Raw genomic sequence first — 21,894 nt, forward strand, 5'->3', positions numbered from 1 at the left:
CCTAATTACCTCATAATCAACTTGAACACCATACAACTTGAGGCTAATATGGTGTTCAATTTCTCATACTCTTCTTTTTGGAAAGGATGTCATGCATTACAAATTCCATATGTAGCCCTTTAAGGTCCAAAGAGCAGATTGGCCTGACAACCTGTGAAAGTAACATAAAACCATTCTAGATGTTATCAATAGCTTATAAAATTCCAATTTCTCATCTTGTATCATGATCGACAGAGTTATTACGAGCTCGCCTACGTAACATGGAACCATCTCTGTTTTGGGGTCTAGTAACAAAGACATTGTATATCATGAGAAGGAAAATAATAAAAATAGTAATAATAATATAACAGTAATAATAAAATAGAAGGAAAAAATTAGAAGGGAATGCATCAAGAACTTGTACATCATGCTTGTTTTTGTTGTACGCTTCCAGTGACAAAGAAATTGTATATCTTTTAAACAGTAATAATAAAAATAATAATAATAACAACAACATTACCTGCACATGATATTGGAAATATAGCTTAGACATATATCTATACTATATTATAAAGAAAAAAGTCTTTAAATTTTTAACATTGAACTTGAAATTTTTAATATTGATTTTAAGTACTTCCTCAAAATGCTCATTCTATCTATTCTATATTTATCTAAAATAACTATTATACCATTTCTCTCTCCTCAAATCTCAACCAATCATCTTTTTTCTCTCTCCCCATAAATCATTTATTTCTCCAATTCATTCAAAATCTTTGTATGGGTGTTCTTAAAATTTTATGTTCTTTCATTAGAGATGTCATTCGATATACTTTCGATAAATTTTTAAATCCGAGAGCGGAGCCCGTACGGCTAAGGCATTTGACTATCATACTCTATGACACATTAACTCCTATAACCTATCATACTTTATGACCTAGGTATCACCCCACCATCTCACCGCAGCAACGCGCGGGTACTTGCTCTCGTATTATAAAGTAAATTTTCAATATTGATTTTAAGTACATACCCAAAATGCCCTTAATATTTATTCTATATTTACCTAAAATATAATACCCCTTCTCTCTCCTCAAATCTCAACCAATCATTTTTTTTCTCTCTCCTCCATAAATCATTTATTCCTCCAATTCATTCAAAATATTTTATCTCAAAAACCGTACATCGATAAATTATAAAAATTATATCGGTTTTCTTAAAATTTCATGCTCTTTCATTAGAGATGTCATTTGATATACTTTCGACGAATTTTTAAATCCGAGAGCGGAGCCCATACGGCTAAGGCATTTGACTATCATACTCTATGACATATCAACTCCTATGACCTATCATACTATATGACATATCACACTTTATAACCTAGCTATCAACCCCACTATCTCACCGCCGCAACGCGTAGTTATTTATTCTCGTATAAATTAAAGAGTGATCATGAGTGGAGTTACATAATACAGTAATAGAATCAATGCATTCAAACCAAACTCAACTCAAACAGTAAATGGATTCAACAAAAAATGGAAGTAGCAGAAATGGCAAATTTCGTGTGGTATCACTGCCATGGTTAGGCTCAACTCACATCTCTGCATTCCTTGAATTAGCCAAAAGAATGTCAATCCATAATTTCCATGTCTTTATTTGTTCAACTCCAATCCACTTTCCCTCTATGAGAAAATATAATCTTGCTCAAAAATACGACGAATCCATCAAACTTGTCGATCTTAACATGCCATCTTCGGCCGAATTCCCTCCTCATTACCACACCACAAATGGTCTGCCTCCTCATCATAAGAATAAACTTATGTTTACATATGAAGAATGTCATCCGCATTTCACAAAAATACTCAAAAACCTTAAGCCTCATTTAGTTGTGTATGATTACAACCAATGGTGGGCAGTTGACGCTGCTTCGTTGTTTAACATACCTTGTGTTCAGTTCTTGATAGGTCCAGTAACACCATGTGTTGTGTTTCTTTATAAGGCCATGAAACAAGCAGCTGAACAAAGTCCTATCCCTAGGTTCAATGTTGACGAATATGAAACCACAAACACGAAAGATGACGGTGATATAGTGAACTCACCACCTGAAGAAAACGTAAGAGTTGGTCGTTCATAACATAATATTGGTAAAAAGTACTAGGGAGTTAGAGGGGAAGTTTATCGATTTCGTTTCTCACTCTCTTAAAAAGCAAGTATTGCCTGTTGGCCCATTATTTCCAGAATCATTCTTAGACGCAAAAAGTGACGATAACGATGAGCATATCGAAATCTTTCGTTGGCTCGATCAGAAGAAAAAGGAGTCTGTTGTTTACGTATGTTTTGGTGCTGAATATTATTTATCAGAAAGTGAGATACAAGACATAGCATATGGTTTGGATTTTGGAACATAGCTATGTAAATTTTATGTGGGTATTAAGGTTTCCCGAGGGAAGCAACACAAGAATTGAACAAGTACTTCCTAAAGGGTTTCTTCAAAGGATTGGTGACAAGAGTATGTTTATCACCAAATGGGCACCCCAAGCTCGGATATTGAACCACCTGAGCACCTGGGGATTCTTGTGTCATTGTCGATGGGTTTCGGTTTTGGAAAGCATTTACTATGGTGTGCCAATTATAGGATTGCCAATGCAATATGACCATCCAGGCAATGCAAAGCTTATAGAGAAGCATGGAATTGGTATCATTGTTGGAAGAAATGAAGATGGAAGCTTATGACTGAGTCTGTCAAGAAGGTTATGACTGAAGATGGTCCAGGGAGCACAAAATATGCATAACTTGAGTCAGATCATGAGTAAAAAAGGGCATCAAGAAGTTGATAACGTTGTGACCCAACATTTGCCCAGGATGTGTGTGACCTAAATATGTGGTGATTATTTTGTTTGATTTTTTGTAATATTTTAATGAGTTAAATACAAGAATGGTCCCCATGGTTTGTCACTTTTTGCAACGGTAGTCCCTCTCTTGATTTTTTAGCAACCGTGGTCCCTGAAGATATATTTCAGTTGCAATGGCGGTCCCTCACTAACAGAATCGTTAATTAGTGTCGTTAAGTTTTTCATATGAGGGGTATTAATGTCCTTCCACCTACACAAACATAGGAGTGTTCAAAAGTATTTGTATCTAAACACCTTATTTAAAAATCTAATCCAATATTACTTGAAATGTCAGATATTCAATTTTCGGTTCGAATTTTGATTTGGATTTAGGTAAAGATTTTTGAAAAATTCGGATATTCGAATATCCAAAAGTCAGATTATTCGCTTTTTGATATCCTAAAATTCTAAATCAAATTTCGGATATCCAAAAGGGATATTATGCCATCATATCTTGAAAGTTTTAGATATTTCGGATATACAAAACCTTTGGATATGTGTTCGGATATTCAAATCCACTATCCGAAATTTTGAATAAACGTAATTCGGATAGCCGAATTTTAGGGAAAAAAAAATAAGTATCCAAGAAAAAAAATATCTCAAGTATCTGAATTTCAGAAAAAAAATAAATAAATATCATAGACATTGTCATATTATTAGATATTGAGACTAACATTTTGGATACTTTCGGATATTGAAACTAGGATTTTTCGATATCTTTTGATATTTTCGAATATTTTTGAATTTTAAAAAAATGATATTGAAATCTAACCAAAAAAAAAAAATCTAGATATTTTTATATATCAAAAATATCTGAAACTTTTTAAAATTCACTATCCGAATTTGAATCAAAAATTTATTGTATCTAACTTTTTATAGAAAATAGGATCGAATTTTCGGATCATGGTTCATACTTTTGATCACCCCTCTGTTTATGTAGGAGGAAGGACATTAATACCTCTGATGCACTACTCACATGGGAATCTTAACGACACTAACTAACGATTCCATAAGTGAGGGACCGCCATTGCAACTGAAACATATTTTCAGGGACCACGGTTGCTAAAAGATTAAGAGAGAGACTACCATTGCAAAAAGTGACAAACTACGGGGACTATTCTTTTATTTAACTCTATTTCAATTTACATGATCTATTTGGTTCCAATTTAATAGTGTTGAATTGTTGTCTATTTAATAATTGTTTAAACTTGACTACTTGTGGCTTTGTTAAAAAAAAATTCCAAGACATTTTTAAGCTTGGTTTTGAAAGATTGGAAAAGATAAATTCAACATCTCCTCCAACCCACCGCACTTAATGAGATTCAAAGCTGTGTAAATTTAAGGGAGTATTTAAGTAACAAAATGTAAACCTTACCTAAGTATTTTAGATAATTTTTTAACAAATCTGCCAAAAATTAACTAGATATGAAATAGTTTGATTTTTGGAAAGATAAAAAAAAAACAATAATAAACTAAATCTCAAATAGTAGAATTAGTAACTATTCAATTGAGAAGTGTAATATTCGTAACATTTTTTTTTTATGGATGTACCATAATTGTACATTAGTGGATTGTACAATCAGGAACACAATTTATACATTGTGGTACATTCATATAAAAAAAATGGTACTAATTTCACTTCCCTATTCAAATGAGATGTAAGGAGTCATTTTCTCTCATCTGTCTTGCCTTTCTGTCTATACCATACTAATATAGGATATAATAGGCGTCACAAATATTCAGATCCATCAAAGCAACTAAATTAAAATGCTAAAAATGTAACAGGTGAAGTTTATGTTTTGTACAAATAGTTGGAATAAATACCAATTAAGTGACCTAGGGAATTAGTTCTACATCTACCAGAATGCCATAAGTTTACAATGCAAGATACATGCTAGCTTTTATATACCACCATCTAAGGGATAAGAGGTAGGTGCTTTAATCAATCAGATCCTCCAGCCCATGTAATGTTACTGCACAAAAACAAATAATTTATTTAGGCTGAAAATGACACGCATTTGTGATGGGGTGAATATGTCTGTATAATTCTCGGGAAATAAATAAAAGAAATACGTTATCTTAACAAAAAGTTACGTTAATAAAAATAAAAACCCAAGGCCTAGCAATATTCGCAATGACCCATCAACCAAGAGGATTTGGGTTCTAGTCCCAAGGTACAGAAATTCTGAAATAGCAGAAAAAATACCATATCATCTCCATGTTCTCTTTCACAAAACTTGAAATTATTTATAATAGCTTTTATTTCTAATTCTAAAAATTGAAAACTCTTGGAAATTGTAGTTTCCCCTTGCATATTACTTTTGGGTATCCTTAATGATTTTTGTATCAAATACGAAGCCATACATTCAAAACCATATGAGATCACTCCAAAAGAAATGCACACTTTCAAGGAGTTAAGCACACCCCTGCTACCTTGCTAAAGACCTATGAAATCACAGCCTGCAACTAACAACTTCTCATTTTCTAGAAGACGATAAAGAGATGTGATATTGGGTTGGTGGGTAACTGGTTGGTAAAGAGTGACACCCTTTAGGACCCAAAACACAAAGATTATATTAGATATCCTGTCTGTTTCACTTAAAGCTTTAGAGGAGGCCAGTTCAACCTGTTTAATTCGAAATGAATCAACTCACGTTATATTTTACTTACGAGCCTAGCATGTATACTCTACAAATACAGCTAAAATGAAAATAAGTCAAACAGGTCGTATGGAGCTCAAAGTGTATTTTACTGCATGAAAGCTCTATATCATTTTAATTAAACAAAGTTCGATTATTATTCAGGAAAAAAAAATTTTGATTCATTATTAATGAAAGCTACTTATTATAACAAATAAAAGTAAAAAAAAAGTTTTGACAAAGCCTCGATAAGCTCTATGATTTAACAATACTTGAAAAAGGCACATTACCGATGCATCATATCAGATTAGAAGGTTGTGTTTTACGTACCATTTACACTTCACTCGGCATTATGGGATTGGTCATGCTCAATGAAATCTAATGCTTCTTCCATGCTAACAACATTTACATGGCTAACCCGATTTTTGTGCGTCACACCATATATCTTGTCGGCGACTTTAACCAGTTCAGGTCGAAATGTTGTTGTAATAAACTGTGTACTTGCCATATCTGCTAAACGACGAACCATATCTAGAAACATGTCATCAAGGATTTCAAAAGCTGGAGGTTGCAATTTCAACCTATTTATGAGCTTTGTTTAATCTTGAACTGGTAAAATAAAATAGAAAACATGTCATTTTGCAATTTCAACCTATTAAAATCAAGGATCAAACTTCAAAGATCAAGTATGAATTCTGGCCCTTGAATTTAATCCAAGGGTTAAGAATTGTCCAACTTCACCTCTAAAGTTATCAACTTCACCTCTAAAGTTATCAACTTTAGAGGATCCTTATCCTATATTTTAATTCATACTTCTAAATCATCTTTATACATAATATTAAGTGGAAGAGTATGAAATATGTGACCATATATGACACCCTAATTGTATTAAAAAAAAAACTTATAGACTCGAGAGCCAGTGTTATCGGTCACCATACACCAACCCAACAGATTGTGACACAAGATAATATGTACCTACTTAGACCCATTACCAACCCGCCTGGCTGACTCTTGGCCACACCTACCAACATAGCAAATATGATACTGTAATCTAGTTGAGGTTGATTATATGTTTGACTAGCTGACTAAAAAAAATAGAAGCAAAATTTGACTATTAAGCAAGGATACTTCCAACTGCTGTTCTGTACTGAGGGTCTAGCGCAGCATCTATCTCATCAAAAAGGTAAAACGGAGCAGGATCACAACGCTGTATGGCAAATATCAGGGCCAATGCAACCACAGTCTTCTGGCCTCCAGACAATTGCTTCATGGACTGTGTCTCCCCTTGTCCAGTAAAGGAAACCTGCAATATAAATCCCAAAATCAGCATCTGCACATATAGATTAATACAAACATACATAACCAAAAAACAGTTTTTACTACACTTTGAATTGTGATAAACTCAAAATTTACAAACCACAAGACAGATTTTGAGGTCAATATAATCAATAGGAGTAGACATAGTAACAGATAAAGTAACAACAAAAACAACAACAACAACAATAATAATAATAATAGTAATAATAATAATAATAATAATAATAATAATAATAATAATAATAATAATAATAATAATATAAAAAAACAACAACAACAACAACAACAGTAACAACATAACATTAAGTTTAGAGGACACATGCCTTCACTTTCACACCAATATATTTTTCAACTCGGCCCCCTGTATCAACTCGAGGACCATCCTCGTCATAATCATTATCAGCAGGCTCACCATCCTGCTTTGCAGGAAGCCAAATACAATAAGTTGATATGTACCACAAATTCTAATAGATGCAGAACAGAAGCTATAAAAGAAAATAAACCTTCTTCTTCATCATGATCAAAAATCCATGACCTCCTTGGACTAGTTCTGAAAATACATCTCGAAAATGTTTAGCGACACCTTTGAAAGTGCGCTCAATAGACTCGTCCTTGCGTTGATCAAGTACTGATACAAGTTCTTTAATTTTCTGGTATACAAGATGAATCAAATTGCATTGTTACCTTGGTATTACATCAAATAAACAACTGGTTTAGGGTCAAAATATATCTCTAACGGGTCAGAATGGTAATACTCAAAAATACAGATAGTCTATTTAGAGGCCAACAAAGTAGCTATTGTGTTATAACTTAAGTTTCATCTAGATTATCAATTTCATCACTAAAAGAGTTTCTTTTTTTCTAATTAGCATAATTTTGGCAAGTATCCGGTCAAAATTGGTAAAAATGAAATCAACAACATGATTAAATGGCTAAAGACTAGTTTTGGAAAAAATTGATCCCCATAACCTCCTAAATTGCTAAATTCTACATATCGAATTCATGTTCTACTGTTACTTTCTCTTACAAATTCAATATTTGTGGAAAACCTTGAAAAATGAAGGAAAGTTTTTTCAGGTCAACTCAGCCAGTAAACCCATACCAAAAACACAAATTTTAACCCCCAACCTATTTAAACCGCTACTCAACACGCCCATTTTGCCACTTCTACTCACGAAATTAATGTGAGAGAATATATGACAGATGTGACTACCTCATCACCAGCATTAAGTTCTTGCTGTCGATTCTGGAGTTCTTCTCTTTGATCTGTGAAGTTTGCATACTGATCAAGTGCTTTCTTGTTTACATGACTAAACTGTTTTAATTGCTCATTACACTTGTGTAACATTTTATATAATTCCTTTATGCTCTTCCGCTTGTGCCTGCGTTTTGAGACAATGTTAAAAATGAAACCACATGACATTCAAAGAATACAATAGTAACTAAGATAAATGCTTGGGCCTGTAATAATATCAGCCAATGGCAAGACATTCAATTAACTCGAGTAAAACTGAACCATATGACATTCGAAGAATACAACAGTAATTAAGATAAATGCTTGGGCCTGTAATAATATCAGCCAATGGCAAGAAATTCAATTAATTCGAGTAAGATAGTGAATAAAAACTACTCTTACATTTCAAACGCATCTGATGACAATGGACCCAACTCTCTGATTTTCTTGGCGTACTCTTCTTGCTTTGCAAGTAAAATATTTTTTTTACTAATAAGTTGTTCCGCTCGTTTATCTTCACTTTGACGAGTCTTTTCATATTCCTCTAAACGAGCCTGCATAGGAAATGCATTAACAGTTATAATCAGTCGGGTGTAACTGCAACCCCTTTGTGAAACGCAAAATCACCTTCAAGTCGCTCTTCTTTTTGTTGATTTTCTTGAGTTCCTTATTTCGATCTTCTATGCTTTCTAAAACTCCTATTTAAAAGAGAAGAGATACAGGGTTAGCCAAAGACGATCAGCGAAATTAGAAACTGATGAAGAATATAACACTCCCTACTTTTGAGCTGTTTTTTCACTTCTTCAACAAAAAGTTTTGCATCTTGCAGTTCCTGTCTCTTCGCTTCTACTTCAGCATTCAACGCATCAGTCTCTGGAGACTGTTTCACTGCCTCCAGTTCTTGTTTCCTTCTAACAAGATTTGTTGATAGATTGGTTTCAAGCTCTGCTTTCCTTGTTTCAGTCTGCGAAACAAAATTAAAAATATTACATATACTATAACACTGAGATGGTAATAAGGTTCAGGCACTTGAAGAAAATCCAATAAGCCAAGGTTGGCTTGAGCCATCAACAATTTTTTGCCACTTTTAAAGAAATTTCTTATATAAAGAACTGAGGTATTAGATAAATAAGATACTGCTGAAATAAAATCTAACTTGGTCCAATGATTTGATTTAAAAGCTTGTAAATATTTAACAGTTTTGGCTACATTGAACCTGTTCCACTTGTTTCCTATTTGACAAAGATTTTAAATTGGGGTATTTTACCAAAGATTAAAACGATTATAGCCAACTAACATTAATTTACAAACCTCTACTCGGTTTGCCCTGCAGGCTATAAGCTTTTCTTTTAGGTCCGCTATTTCAGGATTCAATCGTGACAGGAGATCTCTTTCCTCTGGGCTTAAGTGATCAACAAGTTCTGTTCCCATCTCATCTCTTTTCATAGCAATATTTGCTTGGACCTGAACAATTTGATTCTGTACATTTGCAAGCAACTTCATCTGCAATTATATCAATTCAACAATTAGAACTGAAGATTACATAACTCAACAAGCTGATAGCGGAATGCCTCAGAACCTTCTTCTCATGAGCTTTTGAGATGTTCAGTATGTGTGTGTTAGCATTTGCAACATCTTGCTTAAGCTGTTCCAATACTGATCTATCAAATGCCAGCCCAGCATCATCTTTCTGCTGCTCATTAATAATTCCATTAATTTCCTTGTCTACAAGTGTGCAGAGTCAAGTTTAAACAAGTAGCAAAATGATCTTGAAAACAAAATCTTGAAAAAAATTAAACAAAATGATCTCTTGCAAGATTGAAATGAAGAACAAAATGAGGAACCAGTTTAGCTCAGCAAAATAACACATAAAAGGATATTTTGAAGTTCAGATCTGACATTCTGGAGTTCGTTTTCCTTTGCAGTTATTAGCATGGCATTTTGTCTAATGATGCTCATTAGCTTTAGCTTAGAACGCCTTTTATCATAGAACCCACCAGTCATGCCACCTTTTTTGCTAACTTGATCACCTGTAACAAGAATACAGAACAATAATTTAGTTATAGCAGCTTCTAGATTGTCTACAATGTAAGGACATCGAATTATCTGGTTGTTGGTATTTAATGATATAGTGTCTGCATCATCCCCACAAAAAAGGAGAAAAGAATACAGAACAGAAACAAAGGTATATACAAGTAAATGCAAAAAAAAAAAAAAAAGATGCAAAATTGGAAAGGCATGGAAACCTTCAACAGTAATGCAGTCCAAACCATCAGTGCGAGCAACACGAGTAGCAACATCCAAATCACGGCAAATCACTGTTCTAGCAAATACCTGAGAGAACAATATGTATAGTTGTAAAAAAAGGTTGAAGTGTCCGGTATTATTAACAAGTTTGTTAGCAAGGCGAATAGTTCCATGGTTGATGTACGTTTCAATGTGGAATTTAGTTCTGTTATTTCATGCTATTTGCTCCAGCAAATTCTTAAGTCATGAAAGCTACAGAAAGACACTTCACTGATCATATCATATATCATTATATATTGCAAATTTCCACTGTAAAGCTAAGTCTTTCTTATCAAGTCACAACATTGGGTGTGCATCAGCCAATGTATCTAAGTCATCATAGGCATTATTTTAAATGATCCTTAAGATATAATCATAATCCGTTTGACGTCATTAATCAGCATCTCATGTGCACAAAGGAACATATTAAGTATTAGATATACAGATTACAGACAGTCAGCTTCAGTGAAAAGGTATTACATGTTCCATCATCACTCAGATATATTGTGATTCTTTGGATCATGTGAACTGTTGAGAGTTCCTTGAATTATATGTAAATGGTAAAGACGGGAAATCGCTTATTAGGTTTACACTTTACTATCTCTTAGCCTACAGCAATATGCAATGCTCTGAGATACAACATCTTGCCAAGAATAAGAAATCATTAAAACTGACATGCAAAAATCTTGATATTTCTTTTAAGACCTAAAGAAAAAAATGGCATCAGAATACTGACTAAAGGGTGTCACCGGGGAGTTCTTGTTTAAATGAAACGGAAAGAACATACGCCCATTAAATAAAACACAACTTGACTGACAAGCAAGAGCTAGACAACTAACGCATATATAGCGCATTTAAGGTCAACCTCCAATGGGACAACAATGATATCTTATTTGACAAATGAACGCCACTCTCCAACATCATACAACTTAAACATAGATCGATCGACCTCACATGGGGCAAGAATGATATCATATTTGATAATGAACGCCACTCTCCAACATCATACAACTTGAACATAGATCAATCACCAAATCAAAAATACCAGGTACTCTTCAGCAATCTCCTATATTTAGAGAATTAGAGGAACCAAGAGTTAAGTCCCATGTACACACAGACCAAAAAAAAGCTAAATTAACAATGTTAAAATATCTTTAAACATTTATTGAATGATATGTGTTATATAATTTTCAAAAATGATAAGTTAACCCTTGAAAATTACATTGTTATAAAAGTTCTGATGATATTTTTAGTAATAATATATGTTGTATTTTCCACAAAAAGTCAAAAACTATATAGCATTTATTTGAAAGTCAAAAATATTTTTGATATTAATTATTTTAAAAAGATCTATTTTATTAATTATATAAATCTAATATACTACTAATCATAGTCGTTAGCTTGTGAATAGTGTGTCAACTCGTCTTATAAATTTATGAATCGCATCTCACCTAGTGACTTGTATCATAAAAGTCTTAAAACTAAAATTATATAACAAAAATACTAATATATGTTATTTATCTTTATTATATATATATACACACACATATATATCGTAATTATAATAAAATCCAACAAAGATGAGGTGGTTTGAATGTTGAGGTAGTCTCCAGCATTGGCCCACCACCATTTTCCTTCTTTTTAGAAACAGTGAATGCTATCTGTATCAAGTGCATATTATCTATATCAAGTGTTTCGGTAATAAATAAATAAAAAAAACTTAAAAAATAACGACAAACCATCCAATCAAAACACTCCACCTCACTTTGCCATCGCTTACCGGCTATTACTAGCATTATGGTTACAAATTAAATTAAATTAAATTAAACATCCACGTCCGGATCATCATCATCATGATTGTGAGTAATTCCTTCCCTTTCTAAAAACTCACTGTTGTAAGACTGTCGTTACTCTATCTCTCTCTCTCTCTCTATATATATATATATCTATATATATATATATATGTGTGTGTGTGGTATATCCTAATTCCTATAGACGCAACATCATCATCATCATCATCATCATCATCATCACTGTGAATCGGTCAACTATCATTCAACATTGTTCCAGATCTTCCGGTTATTTATCAAATGAAAAGCTTCTCCCTAATCACCGGCGGCTCGTTATCTTCCTCAGACGCCATGAGAAGACTCGCATGAGTCCCTATACGAAGTCACACGAAGACTTGCGATTCATCCATGAGTCAAAACCTCCACCGAGTTGGTATCAAAGTCGTGACTTTTCCACTCTGTTTTGACTTGACCCGTACAAAACTAACTATGCTACTACTACCCAACATAACTTTTAACAGAAAATTATGGATTTGGATTAAAACCATGATTTGCAAAATTTACCTAAAATAACTTTTTATGGAAGAATTTTAGTTTTCCTAATAAATGTTGTTTGGCTTATCATACAAAGAAAGTCAAGAAGGTTTTTGTAATTGTTTCTTTTTTGGTTTATTATGTAGGCAAAATCAAACTTTAGTAGATTGAGACCTCTCATTGATCGATTGACATTTAAGCTAAAGTAACTCTTGCAATATACCTTACTAATGTTAGGAATACAAGTTATTGTGCTCATAAAAAGAGTCATGGGGTGATAGCTAACCTGACCAAATGCCTGATCATAATTAGAAGAAAACTTTAATTTCTTAAGAAGAGGAATCACATCAGAACTTCGTGGATAATTGACATGTGGAGCCTTGACCCTATTAAGGGGTATAAAGGTAACTCTTCCCCCTTTCTCAGCATTAAGGTGTCTAATCACTTGGGTTGATATATCATCATTTTCAACAACCACATGGAATAAGCTGCACAGCAAAAAATAGAACAAGTAAATCAGAAACAAGAAAAACTAAAAAATGACCGTCAAAAAAGTCTGAGCAAACCTATTTCCAGCAGTCACTTCAACAGCAGTAAATAAATTTTCATCACATTCCAGCAATTCGATTATTGAACCGTATACTCCAGAAATGTTATACTCCCGACAGATTCTTCGAATGCAACTAATTCCCCTTCTTATGTCCTGTTAATTGTTCCAGAGTCATCAGAAACAAACCAGGGTTTGCCACATAATTTGTCATACACCATTGCAGTAACATGAAAAATGTAACATATACAGTTAAACCAAATCTATCTTTAAAATATATATATATATATAATGGACACTATGTTTGGTGGCAGAGTTGTTATCTCTGGATGCCCATTTCTGTATTTATACTTATCGAGCAGAAACTCTAACAGAACTGTTGGATCCTAGATGAGGGTAACAATATCACTAAAAGGAGCACCAGAAACTATAAGAGACTCAAATAAAACAATCTAAGCAAGTAGCACCATGGATACATGTGTCTCACACTGGCAAGGAAAGAAACAACATAAAGCTATTGTGTATCCATATAAAAAAGTATACATATGTACATGTACATAGATATATGTCAGATACCTAATGAAGTTTCCATATCACGTAACAAGTTTCTTGAATATATTTCTACAATTAAAGATCTATCATAACAATTCACACTTCTTAGAAACAAAGATGCATATAAGAAGATTTTAAGAACAAATTCCCTATGTGGTATGCTAATTAATATGCTAGCATGACATACCCCAGGAGTAGCATGATCTAAGCTTTTTTCTGCCTTCACAACTTCAGCTTTAAGACGCTCAATTTCAGCTGTAAGTTCGCTTTCTGTCGCCCACAAAGCCCTGAGGAGGTAGATAAATTTCAGTATTTGATACATCCAATTGAACTATAAAAAGGGTCTTTATTTGCTAAACAAAGGAATTGCTATGCACACAGAAAGTTTATGTTTAATGACTAATGCCTCAATAAATTTTATCCAAAAAGTGATTGTTATACAACACTGTATTCTAGTACTTATAGTAATAGGTATTTCAAAGTTTTCAATTTATGGTTCAACTGTATTTCAGCTGGGTATGTAAAGGGTCTGACTTAACCAAATTTAGTTAACAAAAACTTATTTACTATATTACTTTTGGTGACTTTACATCAATTTGAGTACTGTTCCAGGGCCAAAAATGGTGAGCAGCCCAAAGTGAAAGAGGGGAAATGTAATTGAAGCATATGCGGTAGCAGGTTCTTGAGGGAACAATAGTCTAAAATAAACCGTTTGTGTCCACCACAATTCCTTCTGTGATTAAATCAAGACCCATGGAAAGACCAATAGAACAAGAAACATAGGTATTACTTTCGTTTATCATGAAGCTCATCTCTCCTTGACTTATGACGATTAAAACCATAACGATAACCTGATATTTTAGCTTCTAGAGAAGCTATCTCTTCTTGGCGGCCTTTGGCAATTTCTGTTTGTGCCGACAGATCTCTTTCAAGTTTATCAATTTCATCTTGGAGTAGATTTTCCTAAAATGTACAAAGTAAAGCTGAAACGTTATACTGAGATCTCATAATAGTAACACTCATGGTGGTATGAACATTATTGCACAAAATAAAGTGTGGCAAAAATGACCAAAAAGCAACTAGACCACATGCTAAAGCTTTGAACGTAGTAAAAGAATAGGGAGTCAGGTATGGGATTTAGCACTAAACAGGAACCCAGCAAATAGAAAAAGCGAAGATGAGAAGTTAAGAATTACTCTATCATGTTTTTTTCCCAAGGGTTAGCGAGCCAAGTGCAATGCTGTAGAACTAAATGACCTGATGTAAATTGACAACAAAGGCATGTATGTGGAGCTAGAGACCTAGAGTCACTAAAACGAAAGACAAAAAAACACCAAGAAACTGTCATTCTGAGAGCGCTTATGTAGCCCTTGGAGCTACATGCATAGTGTGGACCATTAGGTTATTTTTATGATCTCCCAGAGGGATAGGATTTCAAACATGAGCAATGAGGAACCTTCACCTCAATGTATTAGATCAAAGAGAAAATGGATAGTAGTTCCAATTTTATGGTCAATATAAGCCAGATAACAGAACTACCAAAGTAGGTCATATATATAGGTTCAGAGTGACATGTTAAAAGTTCAGTTTCTTCTTACAAGTCTCAAAGTTCTTCAGTAGCCGAGAACCCTAAAAATTTACTACACCCATCTGAAAAAAAAACTACACTCATCTGAACATATATACACCATTTGAGCCATGGTCCTCTACAGATAAATGTGTAGATTAACAGCCTCATACACTAATCAGCAAAACTGGAGTGATAAACTTTGCAGCTCAAATTATCCATACAATCAAAAGACAAATTTAGAAGATGGGCATATTTCACCTTAAAAGCTAATATTAAAGAAAGTTACTGTAATTTCCTACTTTCTATGGGTTTTGCATCGATTAATTTCTCTTAGAGAACATTTATTACAGATTTTTCACTAGTTACTATATAGTTTTAACTATCATTTAGCCTTTTAAAAAATGAGACACTATGCTCTTACAGTTGCCGAGAGTAACTGACAATAAATTACAAGTTTTCTAAATATGGGCTTTTCCAAATTACTATATAAAACCATCAAGGCAAGTTCTTTATATGTGTATGCATGCATGCAAGTCTGAAGAATGCATATGCAATATTACGAATACCTGCTTCTCATTTGAAGAGAGAACCTTGTCATACTTGTCAATATCCTTTTGAAGCCATTCATCGCGTGCAGCTTTAGAACGAAACTGGGTTGCACGCCCTTGTTTCTGATAGAGTATACTGAGGCGCTTTTCCCGGTCCATAATTCTGTCATAAAGATAAATGAAACAGATAAATGAAAAAATACCAAGTACATAGAGTAGACAGAAAAAAGACAGCAGCACCTTGATTTCATCTAAGAGATTATCCGTTATTTAATAAATAATCAGAGGGGAGATTAAAAATTTAAATGCAAAATACTTGGAACCCCACATGCATAAACAAATTAAGGAAGACCCCACAGCACATTTGAGAAAAGCTTCCACATAAACTTGTAGATTTCATCTAATTTTAAATAACTTGAAGAAAGAAAATCAAGGAAATACAAGACGTGTTTCGAAAAGGAGACCAACAGGAGGCTTTGACTGCAAACTAGCATATAAAGAGTTTCCAACATTTTTGGTGTCCTGAAATGCTGAAACATACCCTTTTGTGATGTCATCCTCCTGCTTAACTTGATCATCATACAAAGGCCTGATTTTGTTTAGCTCTGCGGTAGATTGCTGGATTTCTCTCCGTAAAACCTCAAGCTGCTTTCCAGCTTCATCCTAAAGTGTGAATTTTTATATAGAAAATAACATCAACTTCACAATAGTGCAATGTAATAATGAGGCCCTAGCACATTTACAAATTATTGATTCTGTAATGCTTTTATTAGGTCAAAATACCTTGGCTCTACTACTCCCAATGATTCTTTCCTCAAGGTCTGTAACATCAAGCTCAACTGCAGTGTGCTTTTTAATTGCTTCTGTTCGCTGCTTTTCAATTGCCTCTTTTTCTCTGGTTAAACCTTGTACTTCTCTGGTGAGATCTTTAAATAACTTCTCTAATTTCTTTACTTCTTCTTCTTCATCTATAGATGAGTTATACTTCCTGATTAATTCCTCAGAAATGGCATTTCGCTCCTCATCCACCTGCATCCAGTGTGGCACGTGCAATTAAGCATCATGACATGCACATACAGACTCTTAATATGCAATATCCCATAGAGAACACATTTAAGCAATCCCAGAAAGCCAAAAAATTTGACGGGAAAAAAGAATTACCTCAGCCAGCTCCCGCTTAGCATCATTCAGTTCTTTATCATAAATGGTGTATTCTAGAGACTTTCTCTGTTTATCAAGCTGCTGATACTTCTTCAACTCTGCTTTCTCTTCATCCAGCTCTCTTAATCTCTCATCCAAGTATTGCACAACTTGAATTATCTGATTTCTCTTATTTCCTGATATCGTAGCAGATATAAGAAAGCATTCGCCAAATGTAAAAAAACAAAGTTAATAAACACTTGCCAGTATCTTGCATAATTTTCAGGCTCTCACGACGACGCTCTTCATAAACTCGAGTACCACCAATTTCCTTCAGTAGATCAAGTCGTTCCGCATCTTTCATCAAAGTCAATGATGCTATCTACAATAAATGCATGGTTATTAATAACAGTCAGGTACTTTACCATCCAAATCAGAAGGCAAAGATGTCATACTTTCCCTTGTTGGACAACATAATATGGATTGGAACGAGAGAATCCAGCACTTTCTAGTAGATTCATAACTTCAGTTTTCCTACAACGTTGCATTACCTTCTTTGTTAGAACACTCAACATAATGACCGAGAACTTAACAAGGGTTGCGCAAAAGATAAGAAGAGATAAATTATCCTAAAGGTGATACTCACGTTATATGCTTCCCATCCAAAAAATACTCGTCTTTCTTTGTACCAATTGTTCTCCGCAGGCGCACCTCCTCTTTATCAACCTTTAAATCGTAAAAAGTATAATTTCAATTTTCAAAAACAGAAAGTCCAAATTAGAACTGTATATATACTACAAAATTTATAAATTAATATCTAAAATTTGGATAATTTAAAGATATAGGTACGTAGGTAAAGTAATTTTTCTTCCATAATCGAAACATTAATCATTTAAAAGTATAAGGAGATAAAGTTTGAATAATTGAAACAATAATTGAAACATCAATTATTAAAAAGAACCCATGATTACTACTACATGAACCCACTCACATATCGTGATATGCAAAGTCTTGTTTTATATGGGAATGATTAATCCGTTTAACTAAATAGTCTAATAACTCTCCTAACCATGAAATGATGACATGTGTAAATATTAGGAGGCAAGATTAGAAAAGAGAATTAGTGAATACCACATGTCACCTTTATAATGTTTTAGGAGAATTTTAAGGCTAATCTTTAAGAAGATTTATCATTTTCCTATTTCTATATCTTTATTACCTTTTAATACAAACTGACATCTTCTATTTTAATAAATTCAACACTTTTTTGTATATATTCACCACAGCATGCTGATCCGTGATTACTAGCAATTCCAACTTCATGTTCCCGAGTTGCAGAGAACAATCCTAACTGCATTCCAATTTTCAGAAGAGGCAGCATCTTCTGGTCTTTATTGGTGGTTTTTCCACCATCAATGATATTGTGCCTCCTATCTAGTTGCCTATGCTTCTGCGATATACTGAGCCTAGGGGCGTTTGGAGTTGTTTGTACTAAAATTTTTATCTGCTTAAAAGAATATAGCAAGTACGAAGCTGCTATTTTGAAAGCAGATAAGCAGTTTTTCAGATAAGCAGATAAGCAATTTTTCAGAGTGTTTAAAAAAAATAAAGCAATCCCAGACACCCTCTTAGTTACATCCAGTTGAATACGATGTATACATATACTCTTGCTCAGCCTATGCCTTACGCTGAGCAAGAAATAACTTTGCAGTTTCAGTATTGATATGAACTTGAACATGCTGATATCGAAAGTATTTTTTAATAACTATTTGCAATTTTTACCCACGGCTACTTCTAGATTTATGAATAAATTCCAGTGAAACTTAGAATAGATTTTACATTGTAGATAGTTAGAAAAAAATTGATGAGATGCGGACAGACTCTTTATAACTTACATTTTTCTTCAAGAAAAATTTCTTTTGATGATCAATCATCACAATATACAACATTTGATCTGATCATCCCATCAGTGACTATATTACTTTTTTCAAATTCATCATTTCTCTGTGCTATTTATCCTATAATATCTCTTTATCCTTTCTCTCCCCATGTCTCAGTATTTATGTCATTTGTTACTTTCTCACCCATTTGCACTCCTCTAACCATATAATTGCAATATCAACATTGTGAACGAACCTTATTGTTTTACCAAGTTTGATCATGATAAGAAACTCAATAGAATTGAAACTGAGCTGCATGCATACAAAGAAAATAATGCACTCATTAACAGATGATGAAGATTACCGGAATGCGATTGTCAGAGTTATCAAATACGATTTCAACAAAAGCTGATAGAACTTGGTGTCCTGCTCCTTCCTGAACAATTTTCACATATGAATTGATAACTATCATGTCCCCAACTAACTGATATAAGTATTAGATAGACAATAAAAAGTTAAGAACATAACCAACATACATGGAGAAAGGCGTGCCTGTCTTCATTACGCAGGTTATGAAAGAGGTCACTTATTACAAAACGGATTGCTGCGGACATGCATTAAGTAGGTTGAGATGTAACTTCCAATCAATTAGTCCCACATAAGCAATCACAAGTGATATAATAGCTGGTATTAGAAATATATAATTACACGTACCATGAAAGAAATTTGACTTGCCAGACCCATTTGCACCAACTGCAGTTGATTTTATTGTACATTATAACCAGACAATAGTAACAGAAAAGTTGCATGGGAAAAAGCATATAGTTTTACTTGTAATCATCAAAAGTCACCATAATGTGTGTGTATACATGGGTGTGACCAAACATTGTATGAAAATAAAAGAGCGTCAAAAGTCACGATAATGTGTGTGTGTGCGCGCGCGAGTGCATGTGAGAGAGAGACAGACCAAACATTGTATGAAGATAACACAAAATGACCAATGAGCCTGACGGAATATCATACCAACGCAGTTAACTTTGGGACTAAAGTCTTCAGTTGCAACTTGTTCTTTATAACTCTTAAACCCTTCGATGATGACCTGCAATATAATCCCGTATGCAAACATTATCATAAACCTATCTTACTTGAACCTATATATTGAAACATATATGTGAAACTAAAACAATTACCTGTTTTATATACATTCTGACAAACCTAGCTTGCTCACCTATATATTGAAAAACAGTGTCAACAAGGGATGTAATACTTGAGTATGGATTGCAATTTCAGAAACATTTGCAGCAATACAATATTTACTGGGGTGAATGATAGTGTTCAAACACAGATCAAAGGTCCGAGTTTATATAATAACACTAGGTACTACTAGATCAAGCACTCAGTGACGAGTATTAATCAACAATTCGACATAAATCTTCCGGACACAATTTAAGACATAAAATATACCAGCACCTAGATTCGAACATCTTTACTCAGAAAATACGCTGATGATCAAAACACAAATATAAGAAGCATTTGATTCAGCAAAAAAAAAACAAAACAAAAATAGTCACGCTTAAAAGCAAAGTTCAAGCTTCAGATCCCGGCCCCATGTCCCTTTGACCACGGTCCTATGCAATTTACATATCTTGTGTTGGCCGTGGAACCCATCGGTGCGGGACCGACAATGGGTCGGGTTATCCGTTGATTTAGTAAAAACTAACGAAAGGTCACTGGTTTTAGCAAAAATAAAAGAAAACCTACATAACCAACTTCTACAGATAAACGTGACCAGGCATCGAAATTTACTTAGCACGAATGAAGTATACAACGTAAAATAATAAGCATACTGGTGGTCGAACAAATCGGCTGTGCATAAACAAACACTCAACTTAAGCACCTAAAAAACCCTATATCATTCCACTTAAAACACAGATAATTTCAAAAACTATCTACAGCCACTAAACTTATACAATAATTAACAATAATATATAAATAAAATGAATCAGTCTAACAAAACCTAATTTTAGTAAAAACAACTAAAATGCTGGCACTTAAATTAATTGATTAAAAAAAATAAGTAAATGAAAGCAAAACCCTAATTTGGCCCTAAATTAAGCAGTAACCGCAAGTATAAATAGGAATCGAGAGTAGCCGGAAACTTACGAAACTCCGATGAAGTACCGGCGAAGTGAGAGAGAGTTCGAAGAACGCAGTTAAAATTATTACTATGAGTATCGCATCATATATTTCCCTCTCTTTTTTTTTCTTTGGTTTTTCTTCTGTGTTTCTCACTTTCTCTCTCTTTTGGGGGGGGATATAGGCGTGTGTCCGTGTAGTTACACGAAATCAGCTTTGTTCACTCACATTTATTTTGCCCATCTAAATTCCACTCACTTAAATTTTCAATGTTTATAAATAATCGAAAACTGAACTATTAAAAAAAAATTAACAAGCAGTGGTATTGGTCTAGTATAATTTGATTTTTAAAACCTAAAATCATTAGATTTTGGTTCAGTTCGGTTTTTTTTGTATGGGTCTATTTCGGTTCGGGTTTTTAGTTTTAGTCAGTTTTTAACGACTTTTAGGTTTTAGCCAACTTGAGCTTGAAAAAGTTTATAACTTTATACCATATCATTATACTATGGCTGTGTTTGATTGCATCTAAATGGAATGGTTCAGCACTGAGTGCTGAATCGGTGAGCTGAACACTGAACGAGGAATAAAAACCTGCTGAGTCATTCCCCCTTAGAACTCATCCTTAACCATTCAGTATCTAACCATTTACTTTAATGACCTTCTTTATCACATTTTTCCCCCACCGTCCATCCCAAATCCCTCTTTTGTCCACTTCTTTATCAAATACAAAGATCTTCATCTTTATTTTTTTTCACTCTTCTTTATTTCATTGTTTCTCTATCCAACTTGATGAGACAAATTCGTACGCTTTACTCTCCTTTTCTATTGTTTGTTTCTCTAATTTGAAAGTTTTGGAT

The 21,894-nt window shown here is 33.7% G+C and overlaps 2 protein-coding genes across 2 annotated transcripts; one reads left to right on the forward strand and one right to left on the reverse strand.

Annotated features, from left to right (window-relative positions):
- The first annotated feature begins 1,492 nt into the window (after positions 1–1,492).
- LOC122604259 (cyanidin-3-O-glucoside 2-O-glucuronosyltransferase-like) lies at positions 1,493–2,706 on the forward strand. Its single transcript, XM_043777146.1, has 3 exons — positions 1,493–2,086; positions 2,181–2,290; positions 2,409–2,706. The coding sequence occupies exons 1-3, from the start codon at positions 1,493–1,495 to the stop codon at positions 2,704–2,706; spliced, it is 1,002 nt and encodes a 333-aa protein (XP_043633081.1).
- Positions 2,707–4,602: 1,896 nt separating this feature from the next.
- LOC122602910 (structural maintenance of chromosomes protein 3) lies at positions 4,603–21,204 on the reverse strand. Its single transcript, XM_043775522.1, has 30 exons — positions 21,065–21,204; positions 20,092–20,129; positions 19,925–20,000; positions 19,616–19,654; positions 19,438–19,505; positions 19,266–19,337; positions 17,668–17,747; positions 17,477–17,555; positions 17,286–17,403; positions 17,043–17,218; positions 16,665–16,910; positions 16,423–16,544; positions 15,900–16,044; positions 14,554–14,726; positions 13,951–14,050; positions 13,231–13,367; positions 12,951–13,152; positions 10,301–10,388; positions 9,935–10,084; positions 9,634–9,785; positions 9,366–9,557; positions 8,835–9,018; positions 8,682–8,752; positions 8,457–8,608; positions 8,034–8,202; positions 7,324–7,470; positions 7,144–7,236; positions 6,632–6,806; positions 5,834–6,034; positions 4,603–4,837 (listed from the first exon to the last, which is right to left on the reverse strand). Exons 2-29 carry the CDS (start codon positions 20,104–20,106, stop codon positions 5,844–5,846), a joined length of 3,612 nt encoding a protein of 1,203 aa, XP_043631457.1. The 5' UTR covers positions 20,107–20,129; positions 21,065–21,204; the 3' UTR covers positions 4,603–4,837; positions 5,834–5,843.
- Between the last annotated feature and the right edge of the window lie 690 nt (positions 21,205–21,894).

Source organism: Erigeron canadensis, chromosome 6 (assembly GCF_010389155.1).
Source record: "Erigeron canadensis isolate Cc75 chromosome 6, C_canadensis_v1, whole genome shotgun sequence".
NCBI lineage: Eukaryota > Viridiplantae > Streptophyta > Magnoliopsida > Asterales > Asteraceae > Erigeron > Erigeron canadensis.